Consider the following 12,507-nt stretch of genomic DNA (forward strand, 5'->3'; position numbering starts at 1 on the left):
TTTAACTAATACAATTTACAGGATAAAGTTTAACCAAAAATGGAATAGTTCAATTTCCAGATAAAAGCTGTGATAAAAAATTAAATTGAACAAGGAAAAAAACGAATTTTCAGTAAAATTGTTAAATTTTCAAGGGAACAGGTGAATTTTTGATCAAGAAGATTAATGTTCTATAAAAAAAAAACGATTTTCAAACTTAACCAATATATACGATTAATTCTTAATCAATCCTATAATAGTTACATTTTCAGATAAAGATAAATAATTTTTAACGGAAAAAATTTATTTTCAACAAAGTTGCTGAATTGTGAAGCAATCAGATGAATTTTCAACGAAATTAATTAATTTTAATGTCAAAATGAAGAATTATCTACAAAAGTTGAATTACTTAAACGAGAAATATGAGTTTTCAATCAAAGAGTTAAACTTTCAACCAAATAGTTAAATTTTCAACCATAATTATAAAACCTTGTTAAAAAAAACGTATTTTTTTACAAAGTAGTTCAACTGTTAGTGAAATAATCGACTTTTAAACCCAAAAAAATGTACAGTTCATATTTTAACCAAAAAATTGCATTTTTGACCAAAAATGATACATTTTCAACCAAAAAGATTAAATTTCTACTAAAAAAGGTCAATCGAATTTTAAGAAATTTTTAAATTTTAAAGTCAAAAAGAGTATTATCTACAAAAAAGCTGAATTTTTAACCTAATTTAAAGGCAAATGGTTGAATTTTCAACTATAATTATGAATCCTTAATAAGAAAAAATTAATTTTTTTACCAAGTAGTTCAACTTTAAGTGAATAATCGAATTTCCCACCCAAAAATTATGATTTTAATTTTTAACAATATAGTTGACTATACAACAAAACGACTTTGCAACCAAAAAATATTTACAGTTGATAATTCAGCCGAAAAATGTAATTTTTAAACAAAAAGTGTAAATTTTCCATAAAGCAATTTAATTTTTACAAAGAAAGACGAATTGTTAACAAAATACATGATTTTTTAACCAAAAATGGTATAGATTAATTCTCAGTTTTAAAAATGTATTTTCAACGAAAGAGATGAACCTTCAAATATAAGAAATAAATATTTTAACAAAGTAGTTGAATTTTTGATAGAAAAGAGGACTTTTTTACAAAATAGTTACATTTTCAACATAATAATTAATTTTTCAATCAAATAATTGAGTTTTTATCCAAACGAGATGAATTCCAAAATCACCAATTTCTTAAATTTCTTTCAAATGCGGATCAAGATTTAAATAAGACTATTATAATATTATCATTAATATATATATAATAGTATTAATATTCATATAATTTATATTTTATACTTGAAGTAACGTAACCTCACAATACACGCATTAAAGAGGCGCGCGAAGTATTCAAATCATTAGAATCGCCATCCCAGCATCGAAATCTGGAAATATTAAAATCATAATCTCTTCATTTTATTTCAAAGCAGATAGAGATATAAATAGAACCGCCGAAGTGTTCCGACCGGCAATCGTGCACCTTCGAGTTTTCAAATTCAGAAGAGGAGAAATGAGTTGCGCGCGCAACCCAGGCATTTATATCGTCTCCTACCATATTCACACGGACACAGACGTGTCATAGGATTGGACCACGTCTCGTTTCAGATCTGGGATCACTGGTATATATATATCCTATGTCCCCCTACGGTTCCTTAATAAAAATCTAAAAAAAAAACAGCAAGTTAAACTTTTCAGTTGTTAAAATTCGGATTTAACGTTAAAATTTCTGTTAGGAACTCACAGAGTAATCGCAATACTTTTTTTGCAGCGTAAAAAATTTTTAAAAATATTATGAACTCCTGCTGAAGGCAACTTTAAGCGCGTCCATAAGGGTACTGTCACACCTCTGCCGGCCTGCCCGGTGCTGGCAGGCAGCTGCCCGAGACCGTTCACACCTTGGTTTTTCCGTCTATTTCAGTCTATTTCAGAAATTGTCCAATGTTTACAGAAAAGTCGTTTTGTCGTTTGTAGTATTTTTTTATTCTTATCCAGTGTTGATGCCCTCACAGAAAATCGCCGATCCTCCAATGTACACCGAAATCGGTGTTCAATAGAGTTGCAACAAATTTGAGCCACACAGGTTCATTCGGAGAATCTAGGGGAAAAGCATCATTTAGACACTGTTTTTTCTCATACAGTGCAACGTGAAGTGTCGTCTACAAACTGTAAGTCATCTGTCAAGATCATTTTGTCGGTCGTTATTTGAGAGAAACAGATGTTGATAAGCAGGTAAGTTATAATAATAATTACCTAACTTTTTATTTCCTCCTATTTACCAGCGACTAAATAGTCTTGGAATAAAAATAGTACTTGGCATGATATAATATCCACATGTTAGGTTAGTCCAAACCTACTATATGACACCCAAACCACCAAAGCCGGGATGTACAAACTAAGTCGTGAGCATTCAAACTGATAAGATAAAAGCCTATTACGTATTTTCACTTCAATAAACAGCTAACTTCACTTCGTAAATTGCTGAGAAGAAAATAAGGGACCAAATGTATGGGATTCAGTTCATTTTTGCCCTATTTTACTAATATCTTCGTAAAAGGTAATTTTTTCTATATAAGTGTAGTTAAAAAATAGTTTTTATTTTTTAATTACTATTTTATGAAATAATGAAATAATAATAATGATTATTAATTACAAATATATTACAGAAATAAAGTTTTGTTCCATGCATTTGATCCATTTTCCCCCTCAGCTTTTAACAAAGTGAAGTTAGCTGATGGTTGAAGTGAAAATACCTAATTGAGGCTTTCATGTCCCAACTTTTTCCTGCCGGCTGATTTCATTTATTTTTCCGGTTTGTACTGTGGACCAATGATGCCAATGTCGGTACTCTGAGCTACTACGCTTGCGTTAGGGCTGAATGATAGTTGGCCATACTTGGCGCGCGATTCAAAATTAAATTAGAAAAAAAACTTATAGCTCATAAAACATTTTGTAATAGATACATTTGTTGAAATACCAAATAATGTTTCTGCAGCTTGATATATAGAAGTTAATTGTAGAATTTAATAACGATAATATTTGAATCTTTCTAAAAATAATTTCAGCTGAGAATATTGTTCTTTTCGATTGAAAACTTATAATGAATTATTTTCAATCACTTTTCAAAAAAATTTCTTTTAGAATTAAATGTTTGGAAAATATAAATTGGTCTTTGGAATTCAATTAAAATAAACTGTTATTTATATAATATAAACGGTGAACACGCTGGGGCTTACATACATGGCGAGTTGAATGCTATCCGAATTGCACAACAGCAGAGGAGAAGTCATTATACCGGGGTATTTTCATATTTCGCGCCTTCAAAGTTTCATTCGGATCGGCCATTCGCTCAAGTCCGTGCATCTTCGGATCAAGTTTATAATAGTTTCCATGGTTGCGTTGAAAACTTCAAACGGATACAAGTATCAAAACAATATAGGTTATGTTATACAGTAATTACAAATAATAAAAGTGCTTATTTATAATGAAGTGAGACACGTGAACTGAGAAGTAAACGTCATTTTTTTCTGTGCCAGTAGCATTATAGGATGGCTGCTAAGTGACAAATACTCTAAAATAGTAATAATATTCTGTGCTTCCAGTGAACGAAGAGTGAATGGTATTTAACGCTTATTTTTACTGCATAAAAAAGGTATGTTATGAATAGACAGGATATGTTTTAAATAAAGTGAATGAAATATTACATGCGTAAACTTAAGATTAACATTTCCTACATTTACTGATAGCGATTAGGGAAAACTGGTGAATCTGAACATAACCATTTTAAGTTTCGAACGCAACCATGGAAACTATCATAAACTTGATCCGAAGATGCACGGCCTTGGCCGAATTATTTATTTAAAGTACAAGAATTATTTTTCAATTGCACTTATACAGAAAAATTACTTTCTACGAAGATATCAGAAAAATAGAGCAAAAATTAACCGATTCCCATGAATTTGGTCAATTGTTATCCCCTCAGTATTCAAAAAAGTGAAGTGAGCTAGTGATTGGAGTGAAAATACCTTATTGTATATGTAAATATTGTTTCAATTGGTTTCCTTATTAACAATTATTTAGGCTAATATCGCAAAGCGAATAGTTGCTTTGACAGGTATTCAGGTGGCTGACAGCGCGTTTCAGAACTCCACAACTCTGCATGAGCCAAAATTCAGTCTCCAAATGATACTTTCCCCTAGATGCCTACATGGGCACCTACGTTCAGAGGAATTCATTTGAGACTTGAAAACTCTCTCATATGATCATTGGGAGCCGAATGAAATTTGAGCTGCAACAAATTTAACAGCAGCGTTTTTCTGTGCTGTATCTCGCAAACAAGGAAAATATATTGCTGTTCGTATAGGAACCGTCAGCTTACTCCAACCTAACTTGTAAAATGTCATTTATATACATATATCTTGGTTTCAGGCTTCAAAGATACAAAATTATTTTTTTCTTACTTTTTGAGAGATATTGAATGATAATCTATGGATTTTGTAAACGACGATTTCATCGAAGAAGCAGGCCTTTTGTGGCTATTCAGGTGTAGAGTTCTAAAGAGTTTATGTAACCGTGAAAATGTCCGGGAGCACGGGAATATGACCCAGACTTTCTGTGATGAATGTGCTCTGCGGGGAATTTATGAGAATTTAAAAATATTTGTTCGTAACTTTTGAAAAGCGGATTTTGTAGTTTGTACAATTATTTTTAGTTATTCTATGCGACTCAGTTATAGAATTTAAAATGCAAAAAATTCCTAAACTTTTGATGCTAAGTTTTAGAAATTTTATAGTTCTAAAAGGTTTATCATAAACATAAGAATGTTCTACGTGCTAAGCCTATATTAGTATTTAGAAAATGCATTTAAAACGCAAAAATATTGTTGAATATTTGATACTGAGTATGAAAATTGTAACAGTTTTAAAAATGTCATTATAAAGAAAAGGCTGTTCTACGTATTAAGACTATATAGTTCCTATATTGAAAAGGGATTTTTCACTTTGTAAAAATATATGCTAATTATTTCTTCTATGTACTTAAGTTACCCAGTGGGCACAAAATTTGGCGACGTCTTTACGGCATCGTTACGACATCTTGACGACAACTTATGATATCCTATGCCCATGTCGTTAAGTCGTCTTTATGATATCATAAATATGTCGTATGATCTGATGATGTCTTTACGATATCGTAAAGGCACTTTAACGAAATGGACATATGATGTCGTAAAGTTGTCGTGAAGATGTCGTAACGATGTCGTAAATACATCGCCAAATTTTGTGCCCACTCGGTATGAAACTTAAACCGTGATAATATTCTTCAAAATGTAAGATTAAGCTTTAGAATTTCAAAGATTTCTTATAGACATAAAACTATTCTACATGTTAAGACTACAGTTTCTATCTCTAAAAAATAATTGTTCTTCGAACAACTAGTATACATATGAGGTAATTGTTTCTTTGTATGATCCAGTTGTAAAGCTTCAAGTTCAAAAGTAACATGTTTATAAATGTTTTAAAATCTTTAGATTAGAACATAAGACTATTTTAACTTATTATAAAATAAACTAGTTAAAAAACAATATAACCGAATTTTTCAAAACTGAAAATTGTAATATAAGCGTATTGAATATAAATTTGAATATTACATTAATACTTGAAAAGCCATTACTTAATATTCTGTAGAAGTAAAATACAAATGTAATAAAATAATGCATACATATGTATTTAAAGACCTAATAATACTTATCCAACATTTTTGTATTACTTAATTTTCATTTTTTAATTTAATATGTCGGCTATAAAGAAATTTTGGTATCAAATTTCGATAAGTCTTACCTTTCTTCGTAGTTTTACTTTTATGAAACTTTAATAATTGCAATTCTTAAAATGTCTTAAAATGACAGTCATGAGAACGTGACGGGATTTGAAATGTCCGAGAAATTTAGAACTCTATACTCAGGTGACCACGGAAAAGAGCAAATAAGCGACGGTTGGTTGGTTCGTACGCTTTAAAAAGTATTTATCTGTAGATTATTTACAGTGCTTTTTTACTGTGCGATTAATGTACAAAGTTATAAAAGAATGTAATAAAATATTCTTTTACCGATTATGTTAGGATGGTAAATAAACTATGAAAATTTACCACATACATTGTATATATGACGATTTTCCGCATTTTTTTCTAAAACTTACGACAATTGATTCCCGGCCGTTGTACGATATAATTTTGTAACTTTGTGCAAAATTAATAGAATCCCAGTGGGTCCCTGTACCAAGGGTTTCTGCTGAATATGGTTACAAAAACGAATAGGCAGTCGCGGACAATTGTACAGGGGTGGTCCCGAAGGAATTAACCCCCAAGCGGAGGTGTGAAAACCGTGCCGAAAGCTTAATGCCACCTGGGTGAGGTGTCTAGAACTGTGACTCTGGGATAACGGGCGACCTCTCAGAGTACGCAGCCTTATCCTTGCATGCGGGGCTCTACAAGGATGGACGAACCTCTTTTCCTAGAGCTGGGGGAGCCAATGAAAATGGATTCAATGCGATGAATCGGCTGCATGCTCTGTGGCGCGAGAAACACCCGTAGCTATCGAAGTTCTTGCAGCAACGTCTGCGAAACCATGCTGAACTACTCCGAAAAGGGGGCTATGTAAGTGGAACGCCAACTTTACCACAGCTAGAACAAGCCGGCAACAGAGAAAGAGAGGCGACACTAAGACCAACCGCGGGAAGGCATCCAATAGAGGAAGAGCGATGCTTTATTACCCAGAGAAACATCAACACCAAGGTTTCTCTCAAGCCTAACGATCTGGCTGAAATGGATGACGAGCTTCGTGGACATTTTTCCGGAGAATCGGACTTCTGGGCTATCAATTATTGTGTGTATAATGCAGCGAGAGCTTTGGCCGATGCGAACCGTAAATCAAAACCAATAGTTGATCATAATACTAAAAGACGAATGCAGCAACTTCCTATAAAGACAGCATATTTTTGAGAGAATACGCATACTATCTTACGCTAAGAGAAGTCTAGAGCGGAGGGAGAGATGGGTCCGAGAAAATCAACAGTTTCTCTCTGTCCCATCTCGACTCTTCCAAGACCCTCCAGTTACTGTCGATCACCCGCTCAAACCAGAAGAGGTCGAAGTATTTTGGAGAGAAGTCTACGAAGTGCACCATAGACTCGACGAAGACTCAGAAAATATAAATAGCTTCAAGGAAGTATGTGATGTCCTCATAACACCTGATAAATAATGTCCACCCATTACAACCGAAGAGATGAAAAAAGTATTAAGAGGGATGAAGAACTATTCCGCACCGGGACCAGATTGTATCAAAACCTTCTGATGGAAGCAGTTCCTTCAACTCATCAGCATTTGGCCCGTATTTTCACCTCATATTTAAAGTCGGAAGAGCCGATTTCGGAGAGGTAGGTGGAAGGGCGAACAATACTCCTGCGGAAAATAGGCAACTTAGCTGACCCGCAGAATTACAGGCTAATCACTTGTCTGAACACAATGTTTAAGATATTCACAGTTATCCTAAATGATAGGATTGTTCGGGCAATTGAACCTGTGTGGCAAGAAATGAATGAGCAACGAGGCTCAAAGAAAGGCGTAGCGGGATGTCAGGAGAACCTGCTCATCGATACATGTATCTGCAAAGATACAGCATTCTACCAGCGTGACCTATCGATGCCCTGGATTGATTATCGGAAAGCTTTCGATTCGACCTCCCATAGACTTATCATCTGTCTTTTGGAAATCTTAAACGTTCATCCGCAAATAGTTGGGTGCATAGAGAGATTGATGCCGCTTTGGAAAACAAGATTTACTATCTCATCTGGAAAAAATGGTGTGACAACTAACAAGGTCACCTTTCAGAGAGGTGTCTTTCAGGGTGACACCATGAGCCCACTCCTCTTTTGCCTTACATTATTGCCTCTATCTTTAGCACTTCGCCATTCCGACGGGTACTTGTGCGGCAAACCTTCAGATCAAAAGTACAAGGTCACTCATGTATTTTACATGGACGATCTTAAGATTTATGCTAAAAACATGAACAACAATGACATGCACATGAACAAAAGCATGCATCTTAAGTCTTCCGTTCCGCGACTGTACATCTCACGCCGTCAAGGTGGTCGCGGAATATTGAGTCTTGAATGTCTTCACAACAGGATTATTCTGGGTACAGCACATAGAGTTGCAAATGGAAGAGACTCTCTATTTAAAATGGTCAGGAATCGCGAAGAAGTAGGCAAAGGAGCGTTTCCGTGCAAAGGAGCGGAGGAGGCTGCTGAAACACTCGGACTTAACTTCCGTATTAGGGGTGAGGAAAATGCATCAAATCTTATCTATCTCGAGTACTCACTACTGAAAGCCCGGATTAAGAAAGCACAAGAGAAAAACTTTCGTGAACAGCTCCTCGATAAGAGCATGCACGGTAGTTTCCACAGAAATGTGAAGGATCAGTCAATGTCTTGTGAGCTAACGTTTGTTTGCCTTAATTGCTCGGATTGAAGTCTGGTACGGAGGGTTTCATTTTTGCATGTCAAGACGGTGTGATTTCCACCTTAACATACCGTCGCCACATTTTGAGCCAAGACATTCCTGATGATGGCTGCAGGGCATGCCATGCACATGCCGAGCATTTAGCTCACATACTATCTAGTTGTCCAACTCACGTAAGAGTGACCTCTTACGGCATTAACCTTAATATCGCTCCTCTAAATGCTCCTAGGGAAATCGAGGCAATTGTCGAGAATGGGAAGTGCCGCATATACTGGAACTTTATATTCTCGACAATTGTTTCTGTTGCAAACTTGAGGCCTCACATGGTTCTTCTTGACTTCGAGAAGCGAACCATGTTCGTTATCGAATTTTCGGCACCAGCTGACAAAAGCTTCATAGTCCAGGAGAATAAAAAAGAAGAGAGATATGGAGACCTTATAAGGGAGTTGCAACGATTGTACCCGGAATATTCTGTTAAACTAATCGTCCTTATCATCGGCGCTCTTAGAGGTGCGAAGCTTTCACTCGCTAATGGCCTAAAAAGCATCCCTGCGTGTCAACAATATGCTAAAACACTTACGGGAAAAAGGCAGAAGGCGGTAGTCCTTGGGTCGCTCCGTGTTCTTAGGGTGCACGAGGCTTTTGCTGGATCGTCGTATTGATTTCGTTACAGACTGTAACCACCTATATCACGATCGTGAGACGTGGTTGTATTTGTTTCACTTACAGCAATATATTTTCTTGGATTGCGTGACACAGGACATCTTCACCGGATAAGAATAAAAAACACTACGACTGACAAAACGACTTTTCTCTAAACACTTGACAATTTCTAAAATACTCAATTCAGGGCTGGGTATTTTATCTCTTATTTTTAGATTATATCAGAAAAATGAAACTCATTGTCATAATTGTTAATTTTTACTATAAAAACTTTATGTATTTCATTTAAAAATTCAAGAATATTTAAAATTCCCCTCGCGATTTTAAGGTTTTCCACCAACCGAAAAACCAAGGTGTGAACGATCTCTGGCAGCTGCCTGGCTGCACAGGGCTGGAAGACAGAGGTGTGACACTACCCTAATAGCTCAAGTAGTATGTTGCGCGCGAAGTTTAAAAATAAAATTCAGAATTAGGTAATAGATGTAAAAAAATATCTGCAATAATTTATGTCTAATTTTCTACAAAGTTAATTCCTTCTTCGATAAGGATAATATGAAAAATGAGAATTCAAACAAATCCTTTACCTTTAGACCTGACATCTCGTTCCGTAACCTCAAGGACACTGCTTGACTGCTCTCACTTGCATCGTAGCGTTGTTGCCTAAGTTTCCCACTGCGTGGCGTTAGCATCCAGACAAAATTCTTGAAGCTACTGACGGAACGCTTATTAACTACTACTAAAGGAAGATGCACTTGGAGCGTCCTTCGGCCCATTTAAATGACAGGTATTTTATTTTTTAAAGTTTTTGACGCTGCAAGTAAAAGTACTGCGATTACTCTGTGGGTTTCTAATGAAAATTTGGACGTAGAATCCGAATTTCAATAATTTAAAAGTCGATCTTGCTGTTTTTTTTAGTTTTTTATGAAGAAACCGAAAGGGGGCTCAGTGGAGCCTTAAGGGTACTTTGTAAAGGCTCCTTTCAGTTCCTTCGGTACGCCAGTGTAACTAAATCCGAATCTATGCGTTTAAATTTTCCAAAGGCAGCATGGGAGTGGGGTCTCCTAGATTAAAAATAAGAAAATAAACTTCGTATTCAAAAGTATTTATAATAGACATTACACAATTACATTTTTCGAATTAGCTCACACTAATATTCGACAGTATAGCTATTCACTTCTCATAGATTATCATTGATTCCAATTAAAGAATTCTTCAAGGCATATTTTTAAAAAAACAACAAATTTTACTAAAAATAACCTAAAAAACGCGAAGGATTAATACGGATAAGACGATGTCCCAGTGGGCGCAACTTTTGGCGACGTCTTTACGACATCTTTACAACTTTAGGATATCGTAAGGACAGCGTAACGACACGGACATAGGATGTCGTAACGATGTCGTCGAATATTGTGCTCACTGGGGTACTACTTCTAATCATCATATTCTTTTGAATCCTCTTTTATTTACTAGTTAGAAAAAGCCAATATTTCGTTCTTTCAAAAAAACTCATAATAATTATTAGATCTGATGTTCATAACCATGCATAACATAATTAACTCCTCAGAATACCGACGACCATTTGGAATTTTTCTTTTTGCAGATGAAATAATTTCTCTCGTCACTTCTGCCGCAGGTATCACGAAGGCTCACGTGTTTTTTAATTTTTTTAGTCTTCTCGCCTTCTGTGATGAACTTTTTGTCACCCTTCTACATACTAGACATCTTTCATAGTTTATTGATAGGATTTTACAATCTGCATGGTGCCATTCTGTAATGAGGCTGTTTTGCAAAATAGAATTTTGAGGTACATCAGTTAAACGTACGCCTTTGCAAATTCGCATATCCTTGAATTTTTTTAGAAGTTCTGGCAATGATTTTATATCGTGAAGAACTGTTGGGAGTTTCTTTTTATCGACGTCAACTGGCGTAGAATGCACTTCGTATTTTATTTCTCGGTCAGCAGTTATTACGAGACACTTTTCCAAAACGTGTTTTTTCATCCCGTTATCATTAACGCTCGTGACGCAAGTAAATAGTAAAGTTTCTTCTTCCTCTATAAAAGATTTACTAAAACCCCATGGTTTTGGCACTTCGATAGAATATTCTTCAAACATGTCTTCACCAGCTTTAATCAAAAATAAAAAATTTTAAAAAATATTGTCCAAAAATTTTGCATGTATTAAACTTATGTGCAGTCAGAATTTAAAAGTGTATAATTAGAAATCAAAAAGTATGCAATTGGGAATAGTGGTCTACCATTTCGCCACCTGGTGCCAGAAACTGGAACTAGAAAGAGTATGTACAATTTTAAAGATATATTTGAATTTTTTCATAAAAGTGTTTTTACGATTATTTTGTTAAGTACAAAAGAATGATTAAATACTAAAAATAAATCTTCATAGAAAACTAATAGTTTTAGATAGGTTTTCCATCTTATACAGTAAAAAGAACACATTTTTGCCAAATAAATTTTAAAAAAAAAACAATTATTTGACTATTTTATGTAAGTTGCAATCCATTGCAAGCTTAAATAAACTTGAATTAATGTATGTAGCGACAAATTTTATCCAGTTTATGCGAAGAATACGAATAATATACGATTGGGATTTAAACACGAATTCTAACCTTACTTTTGGATCAGATTTTTTAAAAAAGTAAATATTTCATGTCTACATAAATATAAATTTACTTTGAGTTCGTTTTTGCTTCAAAATAAGTCCATTTAAGTTTATAATCTTTTGAAAATCACAATAAATACAACAATAATTTTTTGTTTAGAAAAATATTTCTGTCAAAAAATGTGTTCTTCTACTGTATAATATGTAAATTCCATCTAAAATCCTTTGTTTCCGATAAAAATTAATTCTTATCATCCAATAAATACTTTAAATTTCACCCAAAATTCGTTAAACCACTTTTAAGCACAAATTGAAAGGCTTCTTTAAAATCGTAACTATTCTTTCTAGTTCGGATTTTTGTCACCAGGTGGAGTATCACAGTTTAACCATTTCCAATAGAATATTAACTTTATTTTCTTAACAAAATCTCCAGTTTTCTATCCTCATATTTTGAAAGTATTGAAAATGAATCTCCATTCTTATCTAAAATACAAGTATTATTCTTTAGTCCGTACATTATAAAAATTCTTATTTATTTAGCCACTTTTTCGAGTTAAATGCGAATTGAATTAATGAAATTGTGGGTCCGGATGCAATAAGGGCACATAAAATTTTTTCGTGCGAAAACGAAGTCCCCTGGAGGCTTTAGAAAAAAATTTCGAATTTTAATTTT

The 12,507-nt window shown here is 34.2% G+C and overlaps 1 protein-coding gene and 1 long non-coding RNA gene across 2 annotated transcripts in view; both read right to left on the reverse strand.

Moving 5' to 3' along the window:
• Nucleotides 1–1,578: 1,578 nt before the first annotated feature.
• Nucleotides 1,579–4,603, reverse strand: LOC117173130. Its single transcript, XR_004467116.1, has 3 exons — nucleotides 4,500–4,603; nucleotides 1,784–1,961; nucleotides 1,579–1,705 (listed from the first exon to the last, which is right to left on the reverse strand). It is a non-coding gene; the product is annotated as an uncharacterized LOC117173130 (long non-coding RNA).
• Nucleotides 4,604–10,355: 5,752 nt separating this feature from the next.
• LOC117172786 overlaps nucleotides 10,356–12,507 on the reverse strand; it is a 7,727-nt gene continuing 5,575 nt past the window's right edge. Inside the window, exon 3 of the mRNA XM_033360998.1 lies at nucleotides 10,356–11,341. Within this exon, the coding sequence (XP_033216889.1) occupies nucleotides 10,863–11,341 (479 nt within the window). The 3' untranslated portion in view covers nucleotides 10,356–10,862. The remainder of the gene's footprint in view (nucleotides 11,342–12,507) is intronic.

The sequence above is a fragment of the Belonocnema kinseyi genome, chromosome 5 (genome assembly GCF_010883055.1).
Source record: "Belonocnema kinseyi isolate 2016_QV_RU_SX_M_011 chromosome 5, B_treatae_v1, whole genome shotgun sequence".
In the NCBI taxonomy this organism is placed as follows: Eukaryota; Metazoa; Arthropoda; class Insecta; order Hymenoptera; family Cynipidae; genus Belonocnema; species Belonocnema kinseyi.